This window comes from Perognathus longimembris, chromosome 6, assembly GCF_023159225.1.
Source record: "Perognathus longimembris pacificus isolate PPM17 chromosome 6, ASM2315922v1, whole genome shotgun sequence".
NCBI lineage: Eukaryota > Metazoa > Chordata > Mammalia > Rodentia > Heteromyidae > Perognathus > Perognathus longimembris.
The window spans coordinates 7,075,851-7,102,466 of record NC_063166.1 but is presented as its reverse complement, the minus strand read 5'-3'; the positions used below and the strand labels follow the sequence as shown (position 1 = coordinate 7,102,466).

Below are 26,616 nucleotides of genomic sequence, written 5' to 3'. Positions count from 1 at the left end.
AGGAGGCTCGTGGCCACTTCCTCCCAACAGTGCTCTCTCCCCTCCACAGTCCCCCCCACCTCCGCAAGGCCATGGTGTTCGCCAATGGGTCTCTGCTGCTGACCCAGGTCCGGTCACGCAATGCAGGGGTGTACCGCTGCATCGGCCAGGGGCAGAGGGGACCACCGGCTGTCCTGGAGGCCACGCTTCGCCTGGCAGGTGGGTCCTTGGCGCTGAGGTGTGCGGGGGAGAGCAGTCTACGTTGGCACACGGAGACTTGAGGCACCGTTGAGGTCAGGGGAGGAGAGGGATGAGAGGCAGAGGTTACAGGGGGTGACTGGTGGCGGGACGTTGCCTAGGCTTGATGTGGAGAGCCTCAGGTACCCCGGGACCCACAGTCATCGCGCCGTCCACCTCCCACCTGTATCCTCGCAGAGATTGAGGACATGGTGCCGTTTGAGCCGCGCGTGTTCACAGCGGGGAGCGAGGAGCGCGTGGCCTGCCTGGCCCCTCAGGGTCTGCCAGAGCCCAGTGTGTGGTGGGAGCATGCCGGAGTCCGGCTGCCTGCCCATGGCAGGGTCCACCAGAGAGGCCGCGAGCTGGTGTTTACCATTACTGCCGAGACCGACGCCGGCCTCTACACCTGCCACGCAGCCAACCTGGCTGGCCAGAAGCGGCAGGATGTCAACATCACCGTGGCCAGTGAGTACTTGTTCCCTGGAGGTCAAGGTGATGTAGAGGGGGGAATCCCAGGGCCCTGGCGGTCTGGGACTCTGGCCCTGATAGAGCCGTCCCTGGTGAGCACCCCAGGTCTCTCAGCTACCCATACCTGGCTAAGACCAGCATTTTAAGTCCTGTCTGTGGTGTGTATTAGCAAATCATCCCTACTCCTAGTTTGTTTTGGGGTTTTTTTTTATTTTTCTTGGTCTCTTTTGCTCAAGGCTAGCACTCCCACCACTTTGAGCCACAGCTCTTTGGTGGTTAATTGGAGATGTGAGTCTCGCCGATTTTCCTGCCTAGGCTGGCTTCAAACCATGATCCTCAGATCATGAGTAACTAGGATTATAGGTATGAGCTACCAGCGTCACTCCTCCCTCGAACCTCTGTTCACTGTAAAATGGGTAGAGGAGTACGTTGCTTGGAAGTTCACTGTAGCAGTCATGGGAAGGTGTTGGCATCTAGGTCTTCACTTAGGGCTACAGTGTCACCTGAGCCTCGGGGGGTCAGTGTGGTATTAGAACTTTCTGGAGATGGGACCTTGGGTGTCAGGGCTTGTTCGTCAGCCGTCACTGTTCCCCCTTGTCTCCCTAGCTGTACCCACCTGGCTACAGATGCCCCAAGAGAGCCAGCTGGAGGAAGGCAAACCAGGCTATTTGCATTGCCTGACCCAGGCCACCCCCAAACCCACAGTGATCTGGTATAGGAACCAGATGCTCATCTCGGAGGTGAGAACGGATGGCTGCGTGTCAGTGTGGTGCTGTCACTCCTCTGCGCTCACCCCAGAGCCCTCCTGTCCCTCAGGCTGCTTCCAGGGAGGTGGGGAGTGGGGAGCAGCAGGCACTAAACCGGTCCTGCTCACCCCCGTGTCCTGCAGGACTCACGATTCGAAGTTTTCAAGAACGGGACCTTGCGCATCAACAGCGTGGAGGTGTACGATGGGACGGTGTACCGCTGCGTGAGCAGCACCGCCGCCGGCAGCATCGAAGCCCAGGCCCGGGTCCACGTGTTGGGTGAGTTGGGCCGGAAGGAGGAAGGGGAAGGAGCAGCGGGCCTGGCCTTGCCCTCTCACTGCCTCCATTCCTCCTCTTCACCCCCATAGAGAAGCTCAAGTTCACGCCACCACCTCAGCCACAGCAGTGCATGGAGTTTGATAAGGAAGCCACAGTGCCCTGCTCAGCCACCGGCCGAGAGAAGCCCACTATTAAGTGGGTACGAGCAGGTGGGTACTGTGGGCACTGGAAGGGGCCAGCAGGCCAGTCGACTAATCAGGTACATGCGTGTCTAAGGGCCAGTAGAGTGTTGGGCGCCACATTGCAGAACTGTGGGGACACATCAGAAACAGGGATGATTTATGGTCCAGTGACAAAGGAAAAAGTCAGGTCCCAAAGGGGTCACGTGATCACACGGAGTAGCCAAGATGAGCACTCAGGACAGGGTGTTGCTTTGGTCCGCACCTTTCCAACACCAACGTACCATGGTCGTGCTAGAAAATCTTGGGGGGAAAAGAGTGCATGAACCCACTGGGCATCATCTTTGAGGGTGCGTGTCCTGTTCTTTTTCTATGAATCTTTTTTTTTTTATTGTAGTAGAACTTTCATTTCTTAAATTTTGAATAAAACACACTGTGACTGTGTGTGTGTGTGTGTGTGTAAGCTGGTATTGGAACTTTTTCACTCAAGATTGGTGCTCTGCCACTTGAGGCAAAGTTCCACATCTGGCTTTTTAGTAGTTAATTGGAGATAAGAGTCTCATGGACTTTGCTGCTTGGGCTGGCTTCAAACCACCATCCTCAGATCTCACCCTCCTAAGGAAGGAGCTAGGGTTACAGCATGAGCTATCCAATGCCCAGAATTATATTGTTTTAAAAATAGTTCTGTGCATCAAACCTGACTTTGTGCATGCTTAGCAAATGCTCTCCCACTGTGTTATTATATATCAATTCATGTTTTTCTGATTTGTTTATTTCTTTGGTGACAGGGTCTCAGCTATGTAGGTCATTTGGTCATTTGGCCTACAGGTATGAGCCACCAGCACCTAACTTATAAATAGTTTTTGATTATTGCAATGCTGTCCAGTGGTTGGATTCACTGTAATTTAAATATTCCCCAAGTGTTAAGAGATTTAGATTATAAATCACTCCCCCCCCCACTTTCTCTGTCCCACTTTCTCTGTCTTTGTCTGTCTCTCTGCCCACTTCCCCTCTTTTGCTGGTCCTGGGGCTTGAATTCAGGGCCTGGGCATTGTCCCTGAGCTTCTTTTGCTCAAGGCTAGTGCTCTACCACTTGAGCCACAGCGCCACTCACTTCTGACTTTTTCTGAGTGGATTATCAGAGGTAAGAATCTCCTGGACTCTCCTGCCCGGCCTGGCTTCCCCAAACCATAGTCCTCAGATCTCAGCCTCCTGAGTAGCCAGGATTACAAGCGTGGGCCACCAGTACCCAGACATATTCTCTCTCTCTCTCTCTCTCTCTCTCTCTCTCTCTCTCTCTTGGCCAGTCCTGGGCCTTGGACTCAGGGCCTGAGCACTGTCCCTGGCTTCTTTTTGCTCAAGGCTAGCACTCTGCCACTTGAGCCACAGCGCCCCTTCTGGCCGTTTTCTGTATATGTGGTGCTGGGGAATTGAACCCAGGGCTTCATGTATACGAGGCAAGCTCTCTCGCCACTAGGCCATATCCCCAGCCCTCTCTCTTTCTCTTTTTAAAATTGCTCCAATGAATATCTTTAAGCCTAATTTTGTGGGTATTTCCCCCCCCCCGGGATTTAAGTTTATTTTCTTGGAGAAAGAGTCCCAAAAGTGGAACAATTATGGACACAGTGTGAACATTCCATGACCCTTACAGATTTGCACAGTGGGAGTGAAAGTCACGTCATAGATTCTGCAGGGGACATGGGCCTCCTCTGCCCAGGTCTGTAAGCCCTTTCTGGGTGAAGGGTATCAGGCGGATCCGAAGGCTGAGGTGGAGGCAGGGAGAGGAATAAGGTGCTTCTACAAGTGAGGAATAACAGGAAATCCGTGGTTCAAAACCAGAAGTCCAGTTAGGCAGAAACAGAATGTGGCATGGACAGCACAAGGAGGTGAGATTACCGCAGTAGAAAAGAAGTCAGTAGTGGGGTGCCACCTGGCTCAGGAGTTCAGCCTTTACCTGTGGGAAGTCAGAAGTGCCCACTTGTTTTTGAGTAGAGCCTGCCGGCCGCGGATCGAACTCTGGTTCGTCTCTCAATTCCTTCCTGTTGCCCCTGCAGATGGGAGCAGCCTCCCCGAATGGGTGACGGACAATGGCGGAACGCTCCACTTTGCCCGAGTGACCAGGGATGATGCCGGCAACTACACTTGCATCGCCTCCAATGGGCCACAGGGCCAGATCCGGGCGCACGTGCAGCTCACCGTGGCAGGTGAGGCCAGCACTGGCGGGCCGGGGGTGGGGGGGCGGGGAGCCGCAGCTGGCCCCCGTTCTCCCCACGGCTCACCGTTCCCTGCCCCTTGGTCTTTCCCATCCAGTGTTCATCACCTTCAAAGTGGAGCCAGAGCGCACCACTGTGTACCAGGGCCACACGGCCCTGCTGCGGTGTGAGGCTCAGGGGGACCCCAAGCCCCTTATTCAGTGGAAGGGCAAAGATCGCATCCTGGACCCCACCAAGCTGGGACCCAGGTAGGGCACCTTCCCCTCCGTCCCCACCTCGGCGCTCCTGCAGTCCTGGCTCCCTGGGAGCTGGCCCTCGGGCAGCACTGTGGCTTTTCTCCTGGTAGGATGCACATCTTCCAGAACGGCTCCCTGGTGATCCATGACGTGGCCCCCGAGGACTCTGGACGCTACACCTGCATCGCAGGCAACAGCTGCAACATCAAGCACACGGAGGCCCCCCTCTATGTTGTGGGTACGGGCTAGGAAGAGCGGGGGGGGGTCCCCACACAGGAAGTAATAGGCCAGACTTAGACTTCTTTATCTCACCTTGCACCATCTCTCTCTGTACACAGAAGACACTGAGAGGGTTTTCATAGTGCTGGAGTGTCACCATCCTACCGCACAGTCTTAGGTTCCTTGCTCGGGGCTGGGCAGTCACTTCTTTAACATTCTATGTCTGGGATATGCAAGTTAGGTGTATGGAGCGGGTATTCTCTTCCTAAAATGTCTTCTCCTGGGCCTCCTGCAATGATGAGAGGGAAAGTTGTATCTTAGCCCATGGCTTCAGTCTGTGGTTGTTTAGTCCTGATGCGTCGGGCCTGTGGTATAGTACATTATGGAAGGAACATGTAGTAAAGGTCCGTTCACCTCATGGCTGGGAAGTAAGAGCGGGAGATGGTTGGGATCCCGGTTCCTTCTGGGCATGCTCAGGGTGACCTAACTTCTCCCACTAGGCCCCACCCCAAATGGCCTCACTTTTCCCTGCTAGGCTCTACCTCCTAAAGGTCCTACTGCTTACCATTAGAATCACAGGCTGAGACCAAGTCTTCAACATGTGGACTTTCGGTGAAAGGTGGGGTGGAGAACATTCTAGATCCGTACTATAGCAGGTGGGAAAGGATTAATCCTGATGCAGGAGGGCAAGGTGCCTTTGAGCTGGAGGGTCACAATGATGTATAACAGGCCTTGGCTAGGCCTTTCCTACTAACCAGCTCTGTGTCCTTAGAGAAGTCATCCTGTCTGCAGCTGTAAGGTGATACAGCAGAATTGTTCTCCTAACAATATACTATGTAGACATGAGGTAGTCAGGTCCCTTTACCGAAACCAAGGGTGAAAATAGGAGTTGGGAGGGACCTGTGTAGTTTCTCCCCGTGTCGGGTGAGCTGTGGGACCAGTAGACTAGCTGGTCCCTTCTGCAGATGGGCTTATTGTACTGGACAATGACTGGGATTCTAAACTGGAAGTTCCTAAATGTTCCTCTTCAGAGCTAGCTTGCAATGATCAAGTCCCTTGGGAATCTTGCTACATCATGTGGAGTTTGTGGTGGCTTGGTGACCGATGTCTTTTTACATTTGTCCCTTGTCTTGGGAATCGTTTGTCTCACCTCCTCTAGAACCTGCCTTTGGCCTCAGGGGGGGATGAAGGTGTCCATAGTGAAGGCAGTGGCCCTCCCTAGGTCTCCTGACTTCATTAGTCACTGAGTGTCTAGTGATTGTCACGTTTGTGCTGAGCGATTTGGTAAAGAGATAGAGCAACCCCTGCTCAGACCTATTTGTGTGTGTTCCTCAGACAAGCCAGTGCTGGAGGACTCAGAGGGCCCAGGCAGCCCTCCTCCCTATAAGATGATCCAGACCATTGGGCTGTCAGTGGGAGCTGCTGTAGCCTACATCATCGCCGTGCTGGGCCTCATGTTCTACTGCAAGAAGCGTTGTAAAGCCAAGCGACTGCAGAAGCAACCGGAGGGCGAGGAGCCAGAGATGGAGTGTCTCAACGGTGAGGCCCCCCTCTAGGGGGAAGTGGGGCCTTGTAGGTAAAGAGCAACCCCCCACCCCCAAAGCAGCTATTGAACTTTTTAAAAGCAGCACTATTCTAAGACTTATCTCAACCCCTCCTCCACAGCCCCCCCTTTTTTAAAAAAATGTGGGGTTTGAACTTAGGGCCTGGGTGCTGTCCCTAAGATTGTTTTACTCAAGGCTAGCTAGTGCTCTACCACTTGAACCATTGCTCCTCTTCCAGCTTTTTGAGGTGCTTCATTGGAGGTAAGAATCTCACAGAGTTTCCCACTGGGCAGGCTTCAAACTGCGATCCTCAGCTCTCAGCCACCGAGTAGCTAGGATGACCGGAGTGAGCCACCGGCGCCCAGCTCAGACCCCATCCACTTAACAGTGGGATGAGCACTTTCGTGGAGCACTGATGCAACCAAGTTGGCAGGCGTGGGAGAATAGGGGCTAGAACTGAGGTCCCAGTGGTGAGCAGAGTGGCGTCTCACTGGGATATTCCTGTCTCTGCTTTCAGGTGGGCCTTTGCAGAATGGACAGCCCTCGGCGGAGATCCAAGAGGAGGTGGCCTTGACCAGCCTGGCCTCGGGCACCACCGCCTCCAGCAAGCGCCACAGCACCAGTGACAAGATGCACTTCCCTCGGGCCAGCTTGCAGCCCATCACCACACTGGGTATGTTGCCATGGCTACAGGTGCCCTCGCTTCCCTGCAGGAGAGCTCTGCCTTGAGGCCGGCGGGGGGGGGGGGGGGGAGTGCTGGTGGGGGTTCTGAAGTCCTCGCCTGTTAGAGATGGCGGAACACGGGGTGGAGGGCTGTGCCAGGTATTCCCGAGGCGTCCATCCCCCTCCACAGGTGGTGTCATTCCTGTATCCCGTCTCTACTGTATTATTCACTTCATGTGTTTATTACTTTTGACTCCTTTTTGGAAAAAAAAAAAAGAAAAAGAAAAAACACAGGGTTGGCTTTGTTCTAGGAAAGAATGTGACAAATTATAGGTTTATGACAGTTAAATTTTTTCCTATTGTACAGGAACACTTGTAACTTTTTTTAAATTTTATTGTCAAGATGTTCAGAGAAGTTAGTTACATACCTAATGTAATGAGTACATTTCTTGTTCAACATTGTTACCCCCTCTCTCATTTTTCTCCCACTCCCCCCCCCCCGGCAATTCCTCTTCCCCAAACTTGTAACTACTAATAGGTTTATCATGAGCCACCAGATTCTCATATAAACCATCCCTTTGGAAAATAGTTTTACACTAATTTTTTTTGTGTGTGTGTGTGCTGGTCCTGGGGCTTGAACTCAGGACCAGGGTTCTGTCCTTTAACTTTTTTTTGTTCAAGCCTGGTGGTCTACCACTTAAGCCATCCCTCCCCTTCCAGCTTTGGTGGTTAATTGGAAATGAGTCTCATGGACCTTCCTTCCCAGGTTGGTTTGGAATCATGATTCTCAGATCTCAGCTTCCTACGTGGCTAGGATTACAGGCGTGAATACCAACACCCAGCTTACTGTTGGAGCCACTGAAGCACAGGGAGGAAATGGGTCTCACAACAGAACCAAGCCTAGAGCTGGCCTGGGTGGATATGAGGAGGAGGAGGGCCAGGCCCCTTTGTTGTATCATTGGCCATAGGCTTTGCCCTTGATCAGCAACTTCCCTGCTTGGGTAAAGGCCGCTGGCTGATGGAGACCTTTCCCCGCAGGGAAAAGTGAGTTTGGGGAGGTGTTTCTGGCGAAGGCACAGGGCCTGGAGGAGGGCGTCGCAGAGAGCCTGGTGCTTGTGAAGAGCCTGCAGAGCAAGGATGAGCAGCAGCAACTGGACTTCCGGAGGGAGTTCGAGATGTTTGGGAAGCTGAATCACGCCAATGTGGTGCGGCTGCTGGGTCTGTGCCGGGAGGCCGAGCCCCACTACATGGTGCTGGAATATGTGGATCTGGTACGCTGGGCACTAGCAACCTGTGGGTGCTCAGCGGGGCACTGTGCTGACAAGGAAGGGGGGGGTCAGAGGCTGTGACACTGGGAGGTCTGTGGGGGGGGGGTGGGCACGTTCCAGTCTCAGGGCTTGCTCAGGGCCTGGGCACTGTCCCCTGAGCTTTTTGCCCAAGGCTAGCACTCTACCACGTAGCCAACTGGAGATGAGAGTTTCATGGACTTTTCCTGCCCTGGCTGGCTTCAAACCAGGATCCTCAGATCTCAGCCTCCGGAGTAGCTAGAATCATGGACGTGAGCTATTGGCTCCCGCCTTTCATTTGCCTGTAGTTCATCTCGTGTGTCTGTGTCTGGGAGTTGTTCCTAAGTTCTTCCCTGGCTTCTCCCTCTTCACGCCATGGATAGCTTCAGGTTCTCCTCCAGACTGGTTTTCTTTTTTGTTTTTTGCCAGTCCTGGGCCTTGGACTCAGAGCCTGAGCACCGTCCCTGGCTTATTTTTGCTCAAGGCTAGCACTCTGCCACTTGAGCCACAGCGCCACTTCTGGCCATTTTCTTTTTTTTTTTTTTTTTTTTGCCAGTCCTGGGCCTTGGACTCAGGGCCTGAGCACTGTCCCTGGCTTCTTCCCGCTCAAGGCTAGCACTCTGCCACTTGAGCCACAGCGCCGCTTCTGGCCGTTTTCTGTATATGTGGTGCTGGGGAATCGAACCTAGGGCCTCGTGTATCCGAGGCAGGCACTCTTGCCACTAGGCTATATCCCCAGCCCCTCTGGCCATTTTCTATGTATGTGGTACTGGGGAATCGAACCCAAGACTTCATGTATATAAGGCAAGCACTCTTGCCACTAGGCCATATTCCCAGCCCCAGACTGGTTTTCTTTGGTGTGTTGATTTTTCTTCCCAGGGCTTGTTAGCACTTGAGCATACGCTTGTCAGAACCCCGCTAGGCTGCCTTCCCCCTCCTCTTCCTCTCCTCATCCTTCTCCACTCCTTTCCTCCCTCTGCCTAGTCTTTTCCTGGCCCAAGTGTTAGCCTCTGCTACCAGCCTTTTCTTCTCCACCAGCCTGTCATTGCCAGGGCCCTTCCTCTTCATTTCCTAGCTGCCCGAGGCCCTGACTCCCTTGGTTCTTGCTTGTCAAGTCTCCCTGCCTGGGAGCGAGCTGGGTGGGCTTCGGGTCAAGGCTTTTCCCTGCCTTCTGGGGGTCGGGGGGGGGGGCTCCTCAAGTGTCTGCTTGGTCTGATGCTTTAGGGCCCATGGATGGGCTCTGCCCTGACAGACATGCTTGGCTCTTCCCTTAGGGAGACCTCAAACAGTTCCTGAGGATTTCTAAGAACAAGGATGAAAAATTGAAGTCACAGCCCCTCAGCACCAAGCAGAAGGTGAGGACGAGCTGGAGGTGGGGAGGAAGGTCCCCGAGGGTAGGTCAGCCGAGGACACCCTAAGGGCCAGGCCCTCACCTAAGTACTTCACACTCTCCGAGATGGACTTGACCCATCCCCGTTTTCTGTGCAAAGTAACTGAGGCTTAGAGAAATGACTTGCCCCAGTTGTGGAGCCTAAAAGTAGCTTTTGCTGTTGTGTATTGTCCTGCTTCTGGGCAGGCGCTTCCTGTCAGAGGACACCTGCTTGCCTGAAGTGAGTGCTAGGCAGGGAAGCAGCAAGCACCGGAGTCTGGGGCCAGCTGGGCCAGCTTTTCTCCAGCCTCAGTGGGCATTGTGGGGAATTGAGGGAAATGAGGGGGGTGGCATTACAGGCTTAGGGGTTGAGGCCCAGCACGGGAAGTGAGTGGGAAGCATAAGAGACATGGAAGTCATCTAGGTAGGTAGACGGCTGTAGTTTCCTGGTCGAGAAAGCCATTTGAGTTCAGTTCCCAAGGACCGGAAGTAGTTGAATGGCAGGAAGGGGAGGGCTTCTAGAAGAGGAGACTCATACCTTGATTTCTGTGGCTGGGACAGGGGCATAGGCTGATAGCCTGGTGTGGCGGTACATGCCTTTCTCTATTCCCAGTCCTCCAGAGCCACAGGCAGTGGGATCCTGAGTTGGAAGCCAGCCTGGGCTGCATAGGTGAGGGAGGCCGCCCCAGAAAATGAATGAGAAACACAAGACAAACGGACAGGAAGGAAGTCAGTTACCTCTGTCGTGTGACCTCAGACACTCTGCTTGAAAGTCGTCACCACTCCCCTTTGCTAAATGTCTCTTCCATGTTTGTTTGTTTTTCTATTTATAGTCCTGGCTACTCAGGAGGCTAATCAGAATCCATGTTTCAGGTCAGCCTATGCAAAAAAAGAAAAAAAAACTTTGTTAGACTTCCATCTTAACAGAAGAAGCTGGGTATGGTAGCTTGCACCTGTCATCCCAGCTGGACAAGAATCATAACCAGAAAGATTAAGGGTCGAGTCTGGGCAAAAAATGAGACCCTATCTCAGGAATAACCAGAGCAAAAAGGTCTAGAGGCTTGGCTCAGGGAAGGAACGTGCCTACCTAGCAAGCATGAAACCCTGAGTTCAAATCCCAGTACTAACTGCCAACAACAACAGAAAAAGAAATGAAAGACAGGTCCTGAGAACTGGCGTACCTATAGTGATGCCCGTTAGCGAAGAAGCTGGTAAGATGATGTCAGAAGACGGAGGCAGGCGGAATGGTGATCTGTCCCTGCTTTGTGGCTCGTCTGCACGACGAGGGGCAGGGACAGCTTTCCACATCTGGAGGGCCGTGCTTCATGCAGTCTGAGGCCATGGGAGAAACAGAAAGTCCATTGTGAGACCAGCTCAGCAGTGTCACAACGGGTGAGCAGGTCTTGAGCCAGCCCTTGGGTGTCAAGCTGGGAAGGGGAGTAGGGGTAGCCTTTCCCAAGATCAGGCCTTTATCACAGCATTTGAGAATGGACCCTGTGACTACCTGACGGCGTCTTGCCCAGCATCAAGGTCTACCAGAATTCTCCTTTCACTTAGCCCACATCTCCAGAAGCACTGCCTTGCTGGAAAGAAAGCAAGTTAGTCACCGCGACAAGTCCACCCTCTTCTGTTTCCTTTGAGTAGCAGCAGATTGTTCACAGGGAGCAAGCCTGATGAGGGCGTGTGGCATGTGGCCAAAGCCTTGGTCTGCCAGGTACAGATAGGACAGTGTGCTGGGCTTCAGACCCTGAGGCAGAGTTGTCCTCAGCAGACCCTTCTACCACCAGAGGTACTTGGAGCTTTGTGAGAGGGAACTCCCAGGGTCCTGTGCTGGGAGTGGCCTTTCCTTTCCCCTGGAGACCATGTGTAACACAGTACCTAGGAGGGGCAACAATTCTGGTGGTCTCATTTATCTGAACCCCTTCTTCAGCTCCCTTCCTAGTTGCTTTTACTTTGAAAAGTAATGCACCAAGAGGGTCAGTTTTTCCCTCCTTTTTGAGATGGGGTGTTAGTACTGTGGCTTGAACGTGTGGTCTGGACACTGCCCCATATCTCTTTCACTCAAGGCTAGCACTAGAGCCACAGTACCACTTCCAGCTTTTTCTGAGTAGTTTATTGGAGCTAAGAGTCCCACAGATTCTCCTGCCTGGGTTGGCTTCAAACTGCAATCCTTAGATCTCAGCCTACTGAGTAGCTAGGATTAGAGACATGAGCCACCAACGCCTTCTCTGCTATGTCTGCAAGCATATTATTAATTTCTTTTTTCTGAATCAGTTAAAGGCAGACTTGAACTTTTGTGGTGGGATGCGTGTAAAGCAATGTGGCATTGGGTCTTGGTTTGTATTTGATCATCAGTGATCCTGGCCACTGCATGTTCTTATCGTCACTCTCCATGAGTGAGATTGACTGAGATGAGTCCTGAGATTGACTCTCCATGCCAGTAATTTAGCCAGTAATTTCCACAGGTCCCAGAGACCCCTTCACTTTCCTGTTTGCCTCAATTGCCTGTGTGCTGGTATTGGGGCTTGAACTCAGGGCCTTGAGGTCTCACTTGGTTTTCTTTCTTTCAAGGCTGACATTCTACCACTTGAGCCACACCTTGACTTGTGGCGATGAGTCTTTCCAATTTTCCTGCCCAAGCAGGCCTTGCACTGCAATCCTCAGATCTGAGCCTCCTGGGTAGCTGCCTGGATTAGGAAACGGTGTCAGGAGCGGTGACCCTAGCCCCAGCCATGGGCTGTTGTGACAGTCCCCTTGCTCTCTCCAGGTGGCCCTGTGCACCCAGGTGGCCCTGGGCATGGAGCACCTATCCAACAACCGATTCGTGCACAAGGACTTAGCTGCTCGCAACTGCCTAGTCAGCGCCCAGAGACAGGTGAAGGTGTCGGCCCTGGGACTCAGCAAGGATGTGTACAACAGGTAGAAGAGCCTAGGTGTGGGCCCCCACTCCTTCCCTGAGGGCGAGGGGCGGAGGGAGGGCACGTGTGCTGCGTGAGAGTGCAACAAAGGAGGGAGGGGCAGTGCCTGTCCATCCTCTGACCCCGGGTGCTGCAGGCTTCCACTAGGAGGCCCGAGTCTCTGATGCCTAAATTTTCTCTAGTGATGACGAAGGATTACAGGGCCCTGGTGTCACTGCTATAACCCTAGCTGCTCAAGAGACCGAGGTCTGAGGATCCCAGGCACAGCCAGCACGGGCAGACAGATCTCCATGGGGACCCAGCACCGAGGAGACCCGGGAATGGAATAAGTCTGGCCTTCAGGCCACGGTCCCATGCACTTCCCTCTCTATTGCAGTGAGTACTACCACTTCCGCCAGGCCTGGGTGCCCCTGCGCTGGATGTCCCCCGAGGCCGTCCTGGAGGGCGACTTCTCTACCAAGTCTGATGTCTGGGCCTTTGGTGTGCTGATGTGGGAAGTGTTCACCCATGGAGAGATGCCCCATGGTGGACAGGCAGACGATGAGGTGCTGGCAGGTACGCAGGTGTTCCTAGGGGAGGACTCTAGAACATTCTCTCTCTCTCTCGCTAGTATTTAGGAGATACATAGATATGTATCCAATTCTCAGAACACTGAAATTTGGCCTGGGATATATAGCTCAGAACTGCGGGGGGAGGGGGCGGGGGGGGGGGGCAAAGGAGTAGTACTCACTAGATACTATGTTGAAAATGAACTATACACCTTGTGGGTGGGGACAAGAGGGAAAAACTGGGGGAGAGGCAAGGGAAGGGGTTACATTGTCTAAAAAGACTTGTACTCATTGCCTGACGTATGCAACTGTAGCCCCTCTCTATGGCCACTTTTACAATAACATTTATTTTTAAAGATACAGAAATACTTTGATGCTGGTTGGCCAATAGTCCTGTCCCTGCTGTTCCAATGTCTGGTCTCAGCTCCTAGGAGAACCTGGCCTATGAGCAAGGAGGAGCTGGGGGGGGAGGAAAGTCACCCCCCACCCTCACCCCCCCGGTTACGAGGTCCTTTCTCTGTACTCTGAGTCAGTGCTCACCGGCCGCTGGCCAGTGCTCCCCAGATGGCCCCTCACATGGCTGCTTCTGGGATCTTTAGGCTTCACCAGGTATCAGTCAGGTCATGAAGTGTTTGGTCTGACTCTCTGTCTTCCCTGCAGATTTGCAGGCTGGGAAGGCTCGGCTCCAGCAGCCCGAGGGATGTCCTTCGAAGCTCTACCGGCTGATGCAGCGTTGCTGGGCCCTCAGCCCCAAGGACCGGCCCTCCTTCAGTGAGATCACCAACGCCCTGGGAGACAGCGGCCCAGCGGACAGCAAGCTGTGAGGAGGGAGCCCAGGAGGCCGCGCCTCGGGACGCCTGCGGGGAGCCTGTAGCATGACGGGCAAGATCCCGGTCCTCCTCCTTGGCCCCGGGGTTCCTGCCTGAGCACAGCCCTCGGTGCTGAGGTCTGGGCAGTGCCTGGGCTTTTCTCTTCCTCCCCTTCAGCCCTTGGCCAGGCCATTTCTGACACAGACTGGGTGACTAGGCTAGCCTTGGGCTGGGCATCTTTCTCTGCCACCCCTTCCCTCATCAGGGACAATACGGGAGCCTCAGGTAACCCCATCTTCTGGCCAGGCCGGAACTGCTTGACCACCTACCTTTTGGCCAGGTCCAGCTCTGCCACTCATCTGCCAACTTTGCCTAGGAAGGCTAGGCTGGGGATGAGCTGGGTTTGGGGAGTTCCTTACTGTACGCAAGTACTAGGCTAGCTCTGGATGTACAGGGCGAGCCTGGGGGTCTAGACCAGGCGTGTGGAGGCCACAGCGAGTGAGTCCTCCCCGTCGTGGTTTGTGCACACTAATCCGGACCTGGGCCTTCCTGTACCCTTCCCTCCTTTCCTCATCCTAAGTGCCTGGCAGATGAAGGAGTTTTCAGGAGCTTTTGACACTATATGACCCGCCCTTTTTGTATCGTATGCACCGTGGGCGGCTTTTATATATAATTGCAGCGTGGGGTGGGTGGGCGTGGGTGGTAGGGGTGGGCTCCAGGGAGATGGGGAGAATGGGCCACCTCTGCCTCTCACTTTTGTTGTTGTTTGTTTGTGGGGGGGGGGGTTGTTTTATTTTGTTTTTGTTTTTTTTACACTCGCTGCTCTCAATAAAGAAGCCTTTTTTTTTTTTTTTTTTACAGTCTGTTTTTGAGATTCATTCTCTTGTTTTTGTTCACATATGTTGTTCCGTATTTCTCCTCTCTGGTTGGAAAGGGTCCTCTGCCCTCATGGAGCCTGGTAGTCCCAGGAGACTACCTAGTAGACCGATACTGGTCCTTCCCTTCCGTTCAGAGATGGTTGAGGATATGATCCTATCTGTGCAACTTAGTGGGAGCTGCCAGCTGCGGGCTGCTGGCTGGCCTGGTCCTCGTGCTCAGGGAAGGACTTGTGAGACTAGGATTGGAGAAGGGGTTAATGACAGACTCAGGCTTTCAGTCCCTTTAAAAGTCTAATAAGGGCTGGGAATGTGGCTTAGCGGTAGAGTGCTTGCCTAGCATGTGCGAAGCCCTGGGTTCAATTCCTCAGCACCACATAAACAGAAAAGCCGGAAGTGGCTCAAATGGTAGTGTACTAGCCTTAAGCAAAAGGCTCAGAGACAGTGCCCAGGCCCTGAGTTCAGGCCTCAGGACTGACAAGTAAATAAGTACACAAGGAGCACAAACTCTGGGAATGGGTTGAGAATATGGCTCAATGGTAGAGTACTTGCTTATCACTCTCAAGGCTGTGAGTTCAATTATCACACCAAGAAAAAAGACTAGGAACGAGATGAACTATGTAGGTGGACCTAAGTAGAAAGATGTGTGCTTGATGTCATTGCTCCAGGACTTACAGCCCCTTACCTGCCCACATTGGACATGCTCATGCACAGGCAGAAGCAGGAGATCAAGCCATACCATGAAAGCCTGTTAAGAGTTTATTAGCCAAAATAAGTCACATGGTGAAACCAAATGTTGTCACCAATAGGAGATACTGCAGTCACATATTAAAAAGGGTATATACACACCATCCCAGGGGTATTGGTTCCAGAACACATAACCTCCCACCTGTAGATAGGTACCAAAATATGCTAGGGCAGACGTGGGCCTCAGTGCCAGACTGTTTGCTTAGCATGCAAGTAAGGTCCTGGGTTCAAACTCTAGCGCCACCAGAAAAGGAAAAAAAATTTTTTTCTCAAGTCCCTGAGGTAAGATGATGTATTTGTATATAACCTACGTACATCTTCCAGTATGTAGTTGCTCTTTGCCACTCAAGGTGGAAATAGAGAGGATGGATGGTGCCTTAGATGCTAGCCTCAGCCAAGTTTGGAAAAAAATTAGCAAGCCCCTATCTCAAACACAACTCTCAAACCCCACAAGCAAGGGCACTTTCCTAGTACACCTTAGGTCCTGGGTTCAGCTTTTTAGTACTGCAAAACTATTATGCAACAATATTTAACTTTGCTTTTTGTAATACCCATTAATGTATTAGTTTAAATGCTAAATTGGTGTCAGTGTCAGTACCCATGAATAAGTCACAGCCAAGTGCTGTATTTAATCTCAACAACAGTTAAGACAGGAAATATCCTCTCCACACATTATCCCCAAACACATCCAGTGTGTTTAAGGGGAAGGGAGATGAAGTAACTTCATCTCTGAAGTAATCTCTGGAATGAAGTAATTTGTAGCTCGTACTAACTACTCATTGACCTCTTAACTGTATGCTTCACTCTTTACCTTAGGAAATCTGAGTTGAATCTGGAGGGATAGGTACCAAATGGAGACTCGGAATGGTGATTTGGGACCAAATCATTTGTTACCAGGCACATGATTTAACAAGCGACAGATCCCAGATCTGAGTAATTTCGGTAACACCAAAGTCCAAAGTCTTTTCACTGCCCAGAAAAAAAGCCTAGGCCCTGACCCTGAACCTAGTACCTTAAATGTAACTTTTTTTCTTTCTTTTTAAAACTTTTCCTGTCTTACATGGGCTCCTTGGCAGGGCGCATGCTCGAGAGCTTAGGCAGCTTCCTCGAACTCTTCTGTCCTGCTACACTTTCAGGCCTTTCGCTGGCTGTGGGGTGTGCTTTATCCTCGGGGACCACCCCCTCTCCCAGCCCAGCCAGCAGCTGGAAGTCTTCACCGATCTCCATCTCTCCTCCCAGCCCCCACCAGGGACCCGAGAACGACAGTCTGGTCTCTCTCTCCCGGGGCCTTTTCCAGATGTAAGTCTGCCAAAGACCCCCCCCTCCCTCCCTCCCTCGAGTAAAGGATGATGAATGAGGACCCGGGAGCCAGACTGGTGGGAAACTGTTGATCTCTTAAAAAGACAGGAGGGAAAGGAAGAGGGGGTGGGGAGGGAAGGGCAGAAACGGAGTCACTGGATGGCACTCAGACCCCCTTCGCTCCTGAGGAAGGGGTGGGGAAGCGCTCCAGTCAATCCCTGAACACCTTCACGGAATTGAATTGTCTCATCTTCTTTTTTATTGCACCCCCCCCCCTAATAAACTCAGGGGCTTGCCAAGTGTTTTTCTAAACTTAGCTCCCTCCCTTCCGCAGTCGCAGACCCCTCAGTAAACTCAGGACTGTATTCCAGTCCTCCCAGACTTCCTCTTTGCTGGGCCCTCCCAATTCTTCACCATTTTCGGGTTCAGGGGGCGGAGCGACGCCGGCTCCCTCCGGCTCCTTTAAGGGGACTCGGCTCCTCCCACTTCGGAATCGCGTTCTGACGCGGGATGACAGCAGCAAGTTCGGTATGCCCATGCAAATGAGCTCTCCCTTCGGGCCAATAGGGAGCGGAGGTGCCGGAACCGCGGACCAATGGGGCGGGGGCGCTGGGGCTCACCATATAAGGAGCGGCCTCGCCATAAAAGGAAACATTGTATCTCTTTATATGGGGGGAAGGGTCGGGGGATCCCTCCGCCGCCAGCGCGTGGTCCCGGCCCCCTCCACCCGCCGTCTCGGCCGCGGCCAGCAGCCCCTGCCCCCCGGGGGACGCTGACGGCCGCCGGGCGCGCCGCCCGAGCAGACGGACAGGGGGCGCTGCGCCCGGCCTGGGGCAACCCGGGCCACAGGGGCAGGAAAGTGAGGGCCCAGGTCGGCCCGGGCGTGCAGGGGCCCCGGGTTCGCAGCGGCGGCCGCGGCCGCGGTAACCACACCGGCAGCAGCCGCAGCAGCAGCGCGAGGGCCGGGTTGAGCCGAGGAGCCGATGGCGGCGGCGGCGGCGGCGGCGGCTCCGGTTCCTCGCTGACTGTCCGTCCGCCCTCCTGCATTGAGCGCCATGTTACCGAGCCAAGCTGGGGCCGCGGCGGCTCTGGGCCGGGGCTCGGCCCTCGGGGGCAGCCTGAACCGGACCCCGACGGGGCGGCCGGGCGGTGGCGGCGGCGGGACTCGCGGAGCTAACGGGGGCCGGGTCCCCGGGAACGGCGCCGGGCTTGCACCGGGCCGTCTGGAGCGAGAGGCGGCGGCGGCGGCGGCGCCCACCCCGGCGCCCACCGCGGGGATCCTGTACAGCGGCAGCGAGGGCGACTCCGAGTCGGGCGAGGAGGAGGAGCTGGGCGCCGAGCGGCGCGGCCTGAAGCGGAGCCTGAGCGAGATGGAGCTCGGCGTGGTGGTCGGCGGGCCCGAGGCGTCGGCGGCCGCCGCGGGGGGCTTCGGGCCGGTGAGCGGCGCGGTGAGCGGGGCCAAGCCCGGGAAGAAGACCCGGGGCCGCGTGAAGATCAAGATGGAGTTCATCGACAACAAGCTGCGGCGCTACACGACCTTCAGCAAGAGGAAGACGGGCATCATGAAGAAGGTACGGAACCGGAGGCCGGCCGGCCGGCCACCGGGGACCGGGCGGGCGGGTCCGCGCAGGGGGAGCCCGGAGCCCGGCGGAGGCGAGGCGGAGGTGAGAGGCGGCGTGTCCGCGGGAGCCGTGTGGGAGGGGGGCGCCCGTGCCCGGGGACTGGAGGAAGGGGAGGGGCCGTCAGGGAAAAAGTGGGGAGTGGGGGACCCGTCCGGGGCGTCGGGAGGGAAAAGGCGCCGAGGTGGGAGTGACCGGCTCAGCAGAGGAAGAAGAGGGTGGGTGGCCCCGCCGGGGTGGCGAGCCGCAGCCTTGCCCGCGGACGGACGTCGGGGCTAGCCCCTGCAGGGATCCCCGGTGTTCCGGGGAGGGGGGGAGCAGGGGGGGCGTCGGGAAAGCTGGAGGCAGCAGAGGTGGCTGCGCAGGTGAGGAGGCTGTTATGTCAACAGCGAGCGAGCATGTGTAGGCTGGAAGGTGGGCACCACCTGGAGGGGCGGGCAGGGTGAGGGCCCAGGTGAGGGTGCAGAGCCCCGAGAGCCGGGGCCGCTCGGAGGAGCCAGCCGGGACCGAGGCCCGCCCTGGCCATGTGTCTCGCTGCTCGCCTTGGCTTTCTCTGGTAACCTCGTGCTCCTGGCAAGACGGGTTTACCGAAGTGCCTGCCTTTGGAATGAGCGGGGTTTCCAGCCCTAGAGCAAAATCAGTGCGTGGAGTTTGGAGCGAAGTCAGAGAGATTGATAGTGGTACCCCCAAATTCCTCCCGCCTATTGTCCGGTGAAAAGTGGTAAGGAAAAGAATTGGCTTGAGGTATAAGGAAAGGGAGGCAGAGAAACTAGGAAGCAAACGAGGGGAACATCCGTTGGTTGATGTTTTTATTGGTCCCAGGGAGAAATTGGAGCTACTTCCAGAAGGGTTGTGGAACTTTGTTGAGAGTATGGGATGGCATCTCTGGGGTCCCCTTTCTGGGGCTCATCAGAATATTTGGTGCTAATCGGATTCCTATCTCTAGACACTTCAGACAGTGTCCCTTGTTACTTGTCCTTGGAGAAGATGTGGGAGAACGTGGTTCATTCCTTCCTTATCCCTCCTTCAGAGGAGGAGGAGTTAGGGTATGGCAACAGGTTAGCGTCTGTGATGTTTCTGGGAGGAAGGGTGGGACAAGGTGGGCTCAGGGGGTCCCCTATGGCAAAAGCGATGTGTGGGAGGGGTCTAGCCTGTCCCTGTGACTGTGGAGGGAGTAGGCTTCTCTGTGTGAGTCTCCAGGACCGGAGCACTGTTGAAGAACAGTTAGCTGGATCCCTCCTCCTCCCCTGAGGTTATTATATGCTCCATGGGGGGGGAGGGGGCGGGGACAGTGACTGTGCTTGGGGTTTCTACAGGTCGGTGAGACCACCCCCACAAGGAGGAGCATGGGTAGTTTTTCTACTCGCAGCTCATCTTCAGATATCCCAAGAGGACCCCCCTCTGGAGTCCTTGGAGGAAAGTCACATGGGAGTGGGGGCTGGAGATCACTGGGTAATTAATCCCTTTCCTACTTCCCAAGGAAGGTCAAGATACAATGTTTTGCTGACCTGCCCATCTCCTTCCCCACCCCCAGGCCTATGAACTGTCCACGCTGACAGGGACACAGGTGCTGTTGCTGGTGGCCAGTGAGACAGGCCATGTGTATACCTTTGCCACCCGCAAACTGCAGCCCATGATCACCAGTGAGACCGGCAAGGCCCTGATTCAGACCTGCCTCAACTCGCCAGACTCTCCACCCCGCTCAGACCCCACCACAGACCAGAGAATGAGTGCCACTGGTTTTGAAGAGACAGATCTCACCTACCAGGTGTCGGAGTCTGACAGCAGTGGGGAGACCAAGGTGTGTGTGTGTGTGTGACCTCTGTGAGGGAAGGGAAGGAAAGGGGCCCCTCTCCCTCCCGAGCCCAGTGCGGGTCAGTAGGCGCCCAGGGATGTGGAGTGGAGCTGGGCGAGTGCCCCTTTTCCCAGAGCGCAGGTGTCCATCCTCTATTCCTGACAGGAGGCCGGCCCCCTAGATAAGCGGGCGGCCTCCGTGCCCATATAAGGCCGGCTCGGGCTCCACGCCGGCCTCCCGCCTGCAGCCCGCCTGCCTGGCAGGGCCTTTGCATTCCTCCCGCCAGCTGTCTCCCCGCTGGGGGCGGGGGTGTAGCTTAGCCCTGCCCAGCTGGCAGGCTGGGGCGCCTCTGAGTAGGAAGGGAGCAGCTTGCACGGTCCTGGGAACCCGGCACGGTTGGCACCTAGGCTGACTGACCTGGCTAGGGGCTGACTCTCTTCCTAGCTCGCCGCTTACCCCTTCAGGGTGTTGGGCCTAAGCAATAAGCTAGTGCATATGCCGGCTGCTAGGGCTTGCGGGCCTTAGTTACGCCAACCCCCTTCCTTTACCCGGTAAGGGGAGGGGGCGGGGCTTCCTTCTTGCTGTCTGGGGAGCTCCACCTTCCGGGTGGCCCTTAGTTAACTGGCCAATGGGAGGGAGCGGCACTGTTTGCCTTAGCAACGCCTCCGCCAATCAGGGACCTTGAGCCCTGCTGCTTAGCAAACATCCCGTGCTGACCTCACACCAGCTTTTTGAGCCTTTGAGCGGTTGAGTCTAGGTTTGGTGGCTTGGCTTGGCGGTTTGGTTCTCAGCTCCTGGTTTCCTTCTTCCCTTTCTAAGAACAGAGGCTCCCTGGGGAAAGAGTCAGTGTTCCAGGTTCCCCCTCTATTAGTAGGATTCATTTATTCGAAGGATATTCTGGTGGATGAGTAAGTTCCTTGGTAGTTTAAGTCTTAAGTATTTGGCATAAAGTAACTTCACTGCCAAACCTCCAAGATCCAAGATCTTTCCCAAACCCTAAATTTCCTGAAAGTCTCTCAATCCCTGTCTCAGGGCCTGGCAGATCAGAACTAGAGGAGCCCTTTCGAAGAGAATGTAGTAGCTCAGCCCTTGTATTTCCAGGAGAAGGCAACTGAGGAAGAGATGATCTCAGGTTCACACAGATGGTTATTGCCAGTGCTGAGAACAGGCCCTGGGACAGAGAACTCAGGGAGTCGGGGAGTTATTATGCTGATGGTTACCGTAATTACCAAAGCCGCAAGTTTTTGAGTCTTCCTAGGCTTCAAGTGCTTCTCCTGCCTTCCCCCCTCCCGCTCACCCCGGTCCTGGGGCTTGAACACAGGACCTGAGCACTGTCCTTGAGCTTTTTTGCTCAAGTCTAGTGCTCTACCACTTTTTCTTTTCTTTCTTCTTTCTTTCTCCTTCCTTCCTTCCTTCTTTCTTTTTTTGCTGGTCTTGAGGCTTGAACTCTGGGCCTGGGCATTGTCCCTGAGCTCCTTTTGCTCAAGGCTAGATGCTACCACTTGAGCCACAGCGCTACTGCTGGCTTTTTCTGTAATTTAATTGTAGATGAGTCTCACTGACTTCCCTTCCCGGGCTGGCTTCAAACTGCCACCCTTAAATCTCAGCCTCCTGGGTAGCTAGGATTATAGGTGTGAGCCACCAACACCCAGTTTTTTTGGTGATTAATTGGAGATGAGAGTCTCATGGACTTTCCTGCCCCTGCTGGCTCTGAACCTCTAGGATTACAGTTGTGAGCCACCAGCATCCAGCTGGAGTAGGTTTATCCCTCTTTTAGTAGGGATAGAAAGCTAAAGCTCGGTGGCACCATAACTTGTTCAAGTATCAGATGGCAGATATATGGTGGAGATTGGATTTGAACCCAGGAGCATTGATGTCAATCTGGATTCTCAATTCGTGCAGTGCTACTGCAGGGTGGACGCTCACCGTTGCATCTTTCCTCCGCCTCTAGGACACACTGAAGCCCGCGTTCACAGTCACCAACCTGCCGGGTACCACCTCTACCATCCAAACGGCCCCTAGCACCTCCACCACCATGCAAGTCAGCAGTGGTCCCTCTTTCCCCATCACCAACTACCTGGCACCAGTGTCTGCTAGTGTCAGCCCCAGCGCTGTCAGTAGTGCCAACGGAACTGTGCTGAAGAGTACAGGCAGTGGTCCTGTCTCCTCCGGGGGCCTTATGCAGCTGCCTACCAGTTTCACCCTCATGCCTGGTGAGTCACAAGGGGGAGGGAGAGATTTGTCTTCCCTGGGACCGATTGAGTGTGCCGAGTGGTTTTAGGGATGGCACCAGGACAACCTCTTTCTCTGTGGAGAAGGAGGCTGAGGGGTGGTCAGAGCCTGAGAGAAGCCTCTTAGGTCCCATTTCTTACTGAAACCCCTGCTGTCTGTAAAACTTAAAGTTACAACCACACATTCCGGCCTTGTCTAGCCTAGTCCTATTCCTCTCTTGCCATGGGGACAATAGACATTCTACTTCCCTGTCTTGTCTCTTGTCTGGAGGGAGATCATGTCCTTGATGGGTCAATGCCAACTTCTGGGTCAATTGAAGAAGGTGGAAGCCAGGCGTGGGGCAAGAGGAAGAAGGAAGAACCTGGAGAGGTGATTCAGGGCATGATTTCTTGGCTCCAGGAAAGCTAGGGATGGGAGTTGGGAACCAGTGTGTGCCAGGCCCAGTCATGGAGTTTTCAAGTATGTTTGGTATAGGTGACCACCGGGGCCCGATGGAGCCCAAGTAAGACACCGTGTCTCGTAGGTGGGGCGGTGGCCCAGCAGGTCCCCGTGCAGGCCATTCAGGTGCACCAGGCGCCACAGCAAGCGTCTCCCTCTCGAGACAGCAGCACAGACCTCACGCAGACCTCCTCCAGCGGGACAGGTATGACTGGCTTCCTTCTCTCCCTCCCCGCTTTTCCTCCCTACGTGAGGTCCGGCGGAAGGTAGACAGCCAGCAAGACCCCTCACGTACCTAAGTGCCTCTGGTCAGGATCGACTGAAGAAGACACGGAGGCTCCTCGCTTCGTGCTCATGGGAGAGTCGGGGGAGGACGGTTGGGTTTGGAAGCCTGCCTTGTGGGGGGCATGACGGACCTCTGAAGCCGCCCCCCTCCCAATTTAGTAAAGGAGAAACCATTTACTGAAGGACCAGGAAGGACTTGTGGAGCACTGGTCTCCTTGCGAGATAAGCGATATGGTAGGTTTCCAGTAGCTGTGATTCCCCTCCGGTTATCTTTGGTCACTCTCAAAATTGCTTTACCTGAGAGCTTGTGGAAATGCAGAATGTGAAGTGTCATCTTAAATCTCTTGAATGAAAATCTGCAGCATCAATGACTTCTGCATTCCCAGGTAATTGCACTCAGTTTAATCCTGGAGAAGTGCTTACTTACAAGGCAAGCACTCTACCACTAGGCCATATTCCCAGCCCCGAGAAGTGCTTTTTTAAAAGGTGTACTGGGAGCCAGGCACGGTGTAGCATATCTGTCATCCCAGTTTTTGAGGGTTAGAGGCAGGAGAGTTCTGAGTTCAAAGCCATCATGGGCTACATGGTGTTTGAATGAAGCCAACCTGAGCTACACTGTCTCTAAAGGGTGTACAGTATGAATTTGTTAGGGTGAGATTAGGAAGAGGGAGGAGAAGGAATAAGAACAAACAAAAAAATGAAAGAAACCAGACACCAGTGGCTCACACCTGTAATCTTAGCTACTCAAGACATTGAGATCTGAGGATCACCGTTCAAAGTGAGCCTGGGCAGGAAACTCGGAAACTCTTATCTCCAGTAAACTCCCTAAATAAAGCTGGAAGTGGAGTTGTGGCTCAAGTGGTAAAGCGCTGGCCTTGAGAACAAAAGCAGCTCAGGGACAGCACCCACGCCCTGAATCCAAGCCCCAGGACCAGCAAGAACAACAACAGTTTCATCACTGCTAGTCATCGTAGTGTCAGAGTCTGGAAACAGTTCGATGGATGGACAATCCTATTCGATTGTACAAAGGACAAACAACAGTTTTTAAAGGTTGGGGATTTTGTGTTCAGAGAAAAATGGGGTGAGGCTTTTCTTAATGATAGGATGCCAAGGAACAGTCCAGTCAACTTCTGCCCTGGGACTGGGCACAGAGAACCCCAAAGTGTTGAGTCTTAGGGTGAGATTGATCCGAAGGGACCAGTTCACACCGATGTGTGTCTGTGTTTTCTAGTGACGTTGCCTGCCACCATCATGACGTCATCCGTGCCCACGACGGTGGGCGGTCACATGATGTACCCTAGCCCCCACGCGGTGATGTACGCCCCCACGTCGGGCCTGGCAGATGGCAGCCTCACCGTGCTCAACGCCTTCTCTCAGGCACCCTCCACCATGCAGGTGTCCCACGGCCAGGTCCAGGAGCAAGGTGAGGGGAGGGGCAGAGCCCAGGAGGGACTGCCACCCGCTCATGTGCCCTCCCCCGTGGGGTGAGAACGCCCCGGGCCACTCTCCCTCCGTCAGCACTTCCTCTGTGTCCCGGGGCTCCTCTCGGGCAGGTGAGTGAGCATCTGGTTTCCCCGCGCAGGTGGCGTCCCCCAGGTGTTCCTGACCGCCCCGTCTGGCACAGTACAGATTCCTGTCTCTGCAGTCCAGCTCCACCAGGTGCGTCGCAGGGTCGCGGGCGTATCTCGCTCCGCCCACACCGCCCCGGCACCCCGAGCCAGGCGGAGCCCTTTGCCGCGTGCTCCCTTGGCTGGGAGTGGGGCATGGCTTTCTGCTGGTGTGTGGGAGTAGGTAGGAAGTAGAAGCCCCAGCTGGCTGCTGGTCCTGCCTGCCTTCCTCACCCTCCCTTCCCCCCCTCCCCCAGATGGCCGTGATAGGGCAGCAGAGCGGCAGCAGCAGCAACCTCACCGAGCTACAGGTGGTGAACCTGGACGCCGCCCACAGCACCAAGAGTGAATGATCCGTCCGCCACCCTGGACCGATGACCCAAGGGATGGCACCACTTATTTATTGTTGCCTTTTCACGTTTTCTTTACACACATGTTGACGGGCCACAGGAGGGAGGCGGGGAGAAGGAGTGGGCAGCCACAGGACTATGCCCGCTCACTCCAGCCAAAGAAATGGGCCTGCCTGCCCTCCCTCCCCGCCCTCCCTCCCTCTCCCCTCCTTCCTGCTCTGCCTCCCATTTCTCTTGATGGTGGGCCTCTCCTCCCACTCCCCCCCCCCCCTTCAGACTCCCTATGCCAGCTCGGCTCGATGTTTGCCATGAGTATTAACTTATCCAACAGGACGGTGCCCGCTTCCCACTCGCAGACCTTCTGTGGGACTGGGCATGGAGTCCTCCCCTGAGGGAGTAGTTAGGGCCCTCTGTCCAGCCTCCTTGCTGATCCTCGGTCAGTACTGTCTGCCACGGGCTTGGTCAAAAGAGCTCGGCCCTTGCCCCTCAGGGAGCCAGCTGGGGAGATGGGGGGGGTCTCTTCCCTCATGCCACCTCCCTCTGCCCCTTCAGCTCCTGAGAAGCTGGGCCTGCGCGCTGGGCAGGTTCCTGGGGCCGCCTGCCCTGCTCTGCCACTTCCCCGGACCTCCAGGGGCTCTGGGGCCGGAGGGAACCACCAGCGTTCCCTTCCCCCCCTCGTCTTCCCCCCCCCCCCAGCTGCTTTAAAGTTGATTTTGAACTTTTTATTTGAGGAGACGAAGTGAAAACAAATCTATAAATATATATTTTTAAAATATTTAACTTTTTTTTAATGGCGTTTTTCTCATCCCCCTCCCTGCCCAAGCTCCCCCTTCCCTGGGGAGCCTGGGCTCCCCAGAACTGGCTGGGCCCCTGGGGACAGCTACCCCCATGAGCAAGGGTCCACCAGTGTGGTGGCGGAGATTCTGGGATCGCCGGTCCTGGGTTGTTGCCAGGAGTAAACCCGGCGGAGGGGCCCTCAGGCCATGCCCCCAAGTTTGGGCTGTTGCTAGGGAGAGGGAAGAGGGAGACCAAATGTGGGGTTCAGGGGAGGGTGGGAGGGTGTCAGGCAGAAGCAACTGACTTCATTTGTGCCACATGCATGGACACTGCAGCCTTGTGCCCCCCCAGGCCTGCAGCTGCCTGGGGCTCAAGTTGCAGTGAGCAGGGTGGGGTCTGGGAGGTAGGGGGGAGAGCAGGAATGGGGGGGGTCAGAAGTAGGAGCAGCTCTAGGGCTGAGTGCCGCAATGGGGAGCCAGAAAGGGGCAGCTCTCCCAGGGAGTGAGCAGCTACTGTAACTTTTTTAAATTAAGACAAAAAGCCTTGAAGAAAATGACTTTATTTTTCTAAGTGTAACCTCAGTATTTATGTAATTTGTACAGGGGCCATGCCCCACCCCCTCTGCCCATTTGGGGCAGTCCTTGAGGGGGGGCCAGCCTAGGGGGAGGGGTCTTTCACCCTGTGTCACAGCCGACCTTTACCACCTGTCTATCCAGAAAGGAAGCTTTTCCAGCCTGGGGTAGCAGGTGGGGTGGCATTTTATGAACCCCTCTTTGCTGCCTTCCATAGGAACAAGCCTGTTTCTGTGGTTAGGTGAGGGGTGGGGAAGGTCTTTACTCACAGCCTAGGTATCACCAGGATGAGAACTCCTTAGCCTCTAATCCCCATTGTTCTCTTGC

The 26,616-nt window shown here is 54.9% G+C and overlaps 2 protein-coding genes across 2 annotated transcripts in view; both read left to right on the top strand.

The window, feature by feature from the left end:
• Ptk7 (protein tyrosine kinase 7 (inactive)) overlaps positions 1-14,405 on the top strand; it is a 52,419-nt gene extending 38,014 nt beyond the window's left edge. The window contains exons 6-20 of the mRNA XM_048347734.1: positions 50-198; positions 415-681; positions 1,291-1,424; positions 1,574-1,709; positions 1,799-1,918; positions 3,943-4,092; positions 4,199-4,349; positions 4,448-4,575; positions 5,892-6,095; positions 6,618-6,773; positions 7,802-8,034; positions 9,324-9,404; positions 12,186-12,337; positions 12,713-12,891; positions 13,545-14,405. Coding sequence (XP_048203691.1) covers positions 50-198; positions 415-681; positions 1,291-1,424; positions 1,574-1,709; positions 1,799-1,918; positions 3,943-4,092; positions 4,199-4,349; positions 4,448-4,575; positions 5,892-6,095; positions 6,618-6,773; positions 7,802-8,034; positions 9,324-9,404; positions 12,186-12,337; positions 12,713-12,891; positions 13,545-13,708 — 2,404 coding nt within the window. The 3' untranslated portion in view covers positions 13,709-14,405. The remainder of the gene's footprint in view (positions 1-49; positions 199-414; positions 682-1,290; positions 1,425-1,573; positions 1,710-1,798; positions 1,919-3,942; positions 4,093-4,198; positions 4,350-4,447; positions 4,576-5,891; positions 6,096-6,617; positions 6,774-7,801; positions 8,035-9,323; positions 9,405-12,185; positions 12,338-12,712; positions 12,892-13,544) is intronic.
• Positions 14,406-17,270: 2,865 nt separating this feature from the next.
• Positions 17,271-25,715, top strand: Srf (serum response factor). The gene is made up of 7 exons (XM_048347741.1): positions 17,271-18,185; positions 19,768-20,034; positions 21,980-22,241; positions 22,784-22,903; positions 24,215-24,406; positions 24,566-24,642; positions 24,848-25,715. The coding sequence occupies exons 1-7, from the start codon at positions 17,670-17,672 to the stop codon at positions 24,941-24,943; spliced, it is 1,530 nt and encodes a 509-aa protein (XP_048203698.1). The 5' UTR covers positions 17,271-17,669; the 3' UTR covers positions 24,944-25,715.
• Positions 25,716-26,616: the final 901 nt, after the last annotated feature.